This window comes from Arachis ipaensis, chromosome B02 (genome assembly GCF_000816755.2).
Source record: "Arachis ipaensis cultivar K30076 chromosome B02, Araip1.1, whole genome shotgun sequence".
NCBI classification, from domain to species: domain Eukaryota; kingdom Viridiplantae; phylum Streptophyta; class Magnoliopsida; order Fabales; family Fabaceae; genus Arachis; species Arachis ipaensis.
In genome coordinates this window covers 107,504,088-107,510,450 of record NC_029786.2, presented here as the reverse complement: position 1 = coordinate 107,510,450, position 6,363 = coordinate 107,504,088, and the positions used below count along the sequence as shown (strand labels likewise).

The following is a 6,363-nucleotide window of genomic DNA, read 5'->3' as shown; positions in this document are numbered from 1 at the left end:
TAATACGTAATACGTAATTGATTGTATATATGATGCTTTTTCATTCTAGATGAAAATTTAAATTTTTATCTAGTAACACTATTATATACATATAAATTGATAGATATTATTACACAAGTTTTTTTTGTGTGAGAAAGAGACGTGTATCATAGGATGGTGTGAGAAGAGAAGTGTTTTACATTACTATGAATTAATTTCTTTGTATTGTTTTATTTTTTTAAACAAACAATCACAAATTGGATGGTCCAATTTGTGGTTTAAAAAATAAAAAAAATTTAATGTTAAAATCGAACCCTTCAATTTTTATTTTCAAAAATAAAAAAAAATTTAAAATACAAATCAAATCTTCCGATTTAATCATCACTTTTTCCATACAAAAAACTCGCATGGTCCGAATTCTTCCCACTGAAAGTGAGTAAAAACTGTCTCACACATTAGTGTAGCACTCCGAAAACCCATAATCATGCACAACACAAACCAGATTTCCATAACCAAAACATTAAGCCATATTATTATGAACTGAATAAAAAATTACAAACCTTGGTAAATCACAATTGTTAGGTTGCCATCGGTATTTGAGGTAATTTTGATCTTGACGACCATATTTCAAACAATCAAATTGATCATCAATGTTGGGACATGTTAAAGAATCATAAAGTGGATAAGATTCATCCTTCACCCAGCTCCCTTCATAGAAATTGCAATTTTCTTCTTCTTCTAATCTTCTCGAAATCACATTATTGTTATTGGTTGCACGTACCCTATCATAGTGACCATAGGCTACAAAAATGGCCACTACAATAATCCAAGCATATACCATCTCTAACAATATCCATATATATGGCCAAAAATATATATTAAATTATTGACAAATAGATTATAAAATTATAAAATTACGTCGATTAAGAATATTGTCCATTTCTCAGGTGCAGTCAACTTCACGTGAAGTTGATAGCTAAAAACTGTTAGATGAAAATTTAGCTATCAACTTCACGTGAAGTTGACTGTACCTAAGTTTTCACCATATTATATAGAAATTACTTAGGTGGAAACTCAGGTGCAGTCGATTTCACGTGAAGTTAATAATTGAGAGTCGTTAGATGATTTGACTGATTTGACTAAACTTTTATCTAACGGCTCTCATCTATCAATTTTACGTGAAGTCGACTGCACCTGAGTTTTCACCGATTACTTAACCTATTAAAACGTGTCTAAAAAAAGTATTCAGATTCTTATAAAACATATTTTATTTCTCTTTTTTATTCTCATAATGTGGTATATACATCCTAGCTGTAATTAAGGATAGACATATAATAATGGATAGATATGGGTTTGTATATATGAATCAAATAAATTTATTCATTAACATTTAACAATATGAAAGAAATTGAAGAGGAAGATGTGAGTATCATCATCACATAGCTAACAAGATTAAGAAAAAGGAAATTGGTAAATGCCAAAGAAGATGGAGAAAAGAGTAGGATTATCTTACCCTAATTTCTTTCTTCTTTTGTGCACTTTCCTCTTTGCCTTTGGGTATGTTTAATTTCTCTGTGTGAGAATGAAGAGGGTATATCCACCACCATGCACTTATAAGCTAAGGAGAACCAAATAAAACAAAACATTATTATTCAATATGTTGATAAATTTCTAATTTTTTGCGCTTGGTTGTGTCACATGATAAAATAATGGTACAAGTATATATGAATATATATTGGCTTCTCTACATAATGACATGATGGTGTTTTGCTCGTTGGTTTGTTCACTAGTAGGGTATGGACTGTGAGTCTCGTGACTCAAAAAGGTTTAATGGGGACCCCTTTGTTCTCTTGTCTAAATGGAACATCAATAAATCAATTTGAGTTTGTTGAGTAATTAACTCATTAATATATTTAAATAAATATTAAAAATTCGAATCTTATCATATGTATAAAGTAATCAATGGTTAGTAATAAACTCTTAAACAAAAAATTATCCACTAATTAATCTAAGTTCTGAACTGGCCATCATAAAATCTGTTGTATGCACACCAACTCTAAAAATTGAATGATTTCTACAAAGTAGTTAATGCTGAAATATATTTTGGGTTTATCAGAGCATATGTTAAATTTACAAATTAAGAAGGTTTCTATTAAAAGTATACAAAATTTACATTTTTAATATATTTATATAGTTAGTTATTGTAATAGATAATCATCATTCCTTTTAACCAATGATATAAATTTAGTTTTTGATTGACAATGATAAAAAGACATATCTCTTATTAATTTGTTAATGCTCAATTTTTTTTATCTCTCTTTTTTATGGAAACCTATTATTTTTTTTTGTTTCCCACGGTATCCCTCAACTCGACAGGTTAAGGATTAATTCGTCGCGGATCTGAACTCCATTTAAGGGTCTGCTGCTGGCCAATGGGTTGTTGTATGTACAAGGCAAGATTCGAATCCCCGACACTTGCTTAAGTGGACGAGTGAGCTGACCACTCGACCAACCCAAGTTGGTTTTTATGAAACCTATTAATTCAAGAAAATTTGGAAGTGAACTAATTTACCTCTTAGAGGTCATTTAGGCTTTTCTTTTTTCAGTTTCCAAACTCTTAATTAAAAAGGGCCCAAAAAAACATGTATATACCAATGATGGGTTTGATCCCACAATGCTCAATACATTTCTTGTGCTTCAATATATAAAACATATAAATGTTTTGATCTTCCAGCCAAAAAAATAAAAAGAAAAAAAAATTGCTCTTATTCTAACCATATACCAACTTCTTGTTGGATTTTTTTTTTAATTCTTTATTAATTAATCTTAGGATTTCTAAGTCATGTACGCTTTCAGAAGGAAAGTAGTTCGCCACTCTAAATATTATGTTACTTAACTAGTTAGCTTTATAAGTATATATGGCAACAATTTAGTGTTCTGTTGAGGTAGGTAGCTCTAAGTTTGACTTCATGTTATGATTTTGGTGAAACTGAATCAACTGCATGCTTCTCATTATATTTTATACGGAGATTTTATCACTTTTATTTTCTATAATGTCACAAAATGCATGATATTTTTTGTTATATTTTTTTATGAATATGTTAAAAATAAAAATGATATTATGAAAATAAAAATGACAATATTATGCCTCACGACTTTGTTTTTTATAGTAAGGATGGTAGTAAATTCTATATTTTGACCCATCAAAATATATTCATAAGAGAGAAGTAGTGACTATAATAAAAATTATTTTTAGTGACAATAACATAATAGTCACTAATAGTCACTATATGTCTTATCTAACTTATATTTCTGCGAAAATTATATATGTGTCGTTAATACTATATGTTATAATGACAGTTATATGCTTTTTGCAGTCACTAAAAATATTTTTACCAGCAATTATATAATTGTTCCTAAAATATTTTAATAATAAAATATAATACAATTAATGTCTAATTATCAGTAAATATATTAACACTTATTTTTATGTTGATAAAAAATATAAATTATCACTAACAATGATTTTTGTAATAATGACATCTTTATAAGATATATTTAGTTATCCTTTTCAACAGACTTTATATTATTACAATGGTTAAAATATATAGTTCCTAAAATTTCATGTGCTCATCAAATATGCTATTAGTTCTCCTTAAACAAAGTCATGGATTCCAATCTCACTCAATACAAAAGATACTTATGGTTTTGATTTTTTTTCCCCTTAAAATGGATAACTAAGCAGAAAAAATCATCTATGTGTATTCTCACACGTTTATGGATTTGCCATTAGGGAACAAATATTTGTCACATATGTCAGCAACACGAGCGTTGAATTTTATGTTGGAGCAGCTCTAAATTCCAATTATTAATTAATTAAGAGGAGTTGCTGGTCCGAAATTAATCAATTTCAACCCTTTTCAGATTTGTTGGAGAGCGTTCTACTTGCCACATCCACCACCATAAATTCTCACTATAAATATAATTCCAATTCTTGTTTGTGACATACAATAATAACATAATATAACGTACCATGGTGATGACTACTATTAAGAGAAGAGAAGTGATGGTTCCCCAAGATCATAGTCATGATGATTTCTTGATTATGGAAGATGATGATGATGATGAAGACCTATTTGAGATTGATCTTGAATTAGTGAATTGCATTTCATCATCACCATCAAAACCACATTATTACAATACTGCCACTACAAGTAATACTACTAATTCTAATTATTCCACAGGGAAAAAGAATGCACTCTTGGCGAATTGCTTGATGCCAATTTCAGATATTTCTAGTGCAATTCCAGCTTGTAACAAGAGTAAAAATATTAGTAGTAATAATTATAATGTTGTTATTTCTGAGTCTTTTTCATTGGAGGAATATCTTAGGTTACCATTTTTGGGGGATATTGGAGCATTGTTGCATGGCAAAACAAAACCACAATTTCAATTCAAGTTTCACCATTAATTAGTGACTAATTAATTATGTATTATCATCACATATATGCAAGTTGCTTGTTATCTATGAAATCTTCTAAGCTCTATAAATGTTGATAAACTCGTTATTAGATTGATTATCTTGCAACTTGAATTTTTGTTTTTTGTTGGGTAAGGGTTTTTATAATAGCTTATTGTAGGTGATATATAAATTCTAATTATGCTAGCTAACTAATAAAAAACCAGTCAATATCAGTTAATAATTCAAAAAATCCGATATCTATTCATATTTTTTTTTAAATTATTTTTTTTTCTCTCTCAACATACACTTCAATTTTATATACTTACTATCACAAGCTTCACCACTAGCCACGGTTGCTGCTACCAGTGACCACCGCTGGTCATCCCTATGGTCGGCAACGACCACATACGATGGCCTACCACCACCGCCACCATTAGCTAGCCACCACTGGTCACCCTAAATTCTACACCTTAAATTTTATATCATAAATACAAAATTTAAAACTTTAAATCTTAAATAAAAAATACTAAACTCTAAATTCTAAAATTCTAAATTTTAAATCTTAATTTTTAAATTCTAAATACTAAATTCTAATTTTTTTATAAATTTTAAATATTTAAATTATTTTTAATTTTAGATGTTTCTTTTTTATCGTGAAATATTAACTATTTTGTTGGCTATCCATACCTTTTTATAATTATATGAAAATATTTAAGGATTATCCGAATTTATTATTTTAGCCATCATTTTTAGTCATTAACTTTATTTTCTTTAGTTTAATAATTCAATAACATACTTTTAGTCCACACTTTTAAACATTAATAATTAACCAATAATAAAAAATAATAAATTCTGATGATCTTCTAACATTTCTCCCATTATATATACTTTCCCATAATTATATATGTACATACGCGCCTAAAACGAGCTTTTTATTTTTTGTATTGTAGCACAAATAGTGTTTTTCAATAATGTAAAAACTTAGTATATTTTTTTAATTTAATTTGTATAAATATTACAAATCTAAAAAGGTTAGATTTGTGTTTTTTATTTTTTATTTTTTAAAAGTTTACAAATATGAGAGTTAGATTTGTCTTCTAACACCAAAAATTTGTTTAAACATGCAAATCGAACCCTCTAATTTAAGTTTTTTTGAATTTTTTTAATTTGTTTTACTCAAAATCGACCCAAGTTTTCTATCTTTGTCCAAAACTGACCTTCAATTTTTTACTTCCACCCAAAATCTAATCCACGATTTTTTACTCCTACTCAAATCCGAGCCTCTAATTTATAATTTTTAATTAAAAAAATATTTTCATATTCATAAAAAATACACAAACTCTTCATAATTATGTACAACACACTCTTCCAATCCATTACCAAAAAAAAAAATTAGCCGCATAAAACTGTTGATATTATTTGCATATGTTAACATCAATGAAAAGCAGAAAACAACAAATGTTATTGATTATGTGATGAACTAAGGATCCACTCATTTTGGGATGCATTGCTTCTATACTCTTAATCTCCATTCCAAAAAGTCCTACTCTACTTATATAGATCTATAGGCGACATTTTGGGGCTCCTTGGGTTTCTCGTTTCAAAGAGTTGAATAAGTTGTACGACAAAACAACAATAATAAAACCTTTTGAAAAGATCGTACCCGAATCCCTTTTAGTATTGTGTATGTAGTGCCACTCACTTATATGGATTCAAGAATTGTGTTTTATTATATATCATATTATAGTAGGATTCATTCATTATACATTATTTTTTTACCATTTTTATATGGTGTTTTTAGGTTTTTTATTATTTTGTTTGTTTATCTTCCACACCCTTTTAATTGAACATTGTTTATTTTTTTTTATATGTTCAAATTACTTAAAATGAGATATAATTAACTTTTAAATAATAAATTATTT

General features: G+C 27.8%; 2 protein-coding genes across 2 annotated transcripts in view; one reads left to right on the top strand and one right to left on the bottom strand.

Moving 5' to 3' along the window:
- LOC107626397 (protein trichome birefringence-like 39) overlaps nt 1-1,658 on the bottom strand; it is a 4,279-nt gene extending 2,621 nt beyond the window's left edge. Inside the window, exons 1-2 of the mRNA XM_016329270.2 lie at nt 1,493-1,658; nt 540-820 (exon numbers count right to left, since the gene is read on the bottom strand). Coding sequence (XP_016184756.1) covers nt 540-820 — 281 coding nt within the window. The 5' untranslated portion in view covers nt 1,493-1,658. The remainder of the gene's footprint in view (nt 1-539; nt 821-1,492) is intronic.
- LOC107628617 lies at nt 3,904-4,526 on the top strand. Its single transcript, XM_016331245.2, has one exon. It carries the CDS (start codon nt 4,013-4,015, stop codon nt 4,448-4,450), a length of 438 nt encoding a protein of 145 aa, XP_016186731.1. The 5' UTR covers nt 3,904-4,012; the 3' UTR covers nt 4,451-4,526.

Bases quoted from the DNA above. Each gene is read 5' to 3' on its own strand.
- LOC107628617 (XM_016331245.2), top strand. From the start codon at position 4,013: ATGGTGATGACTACTATTAAGAGAAGAGAAGTGATGGTTCCCCAAGAT.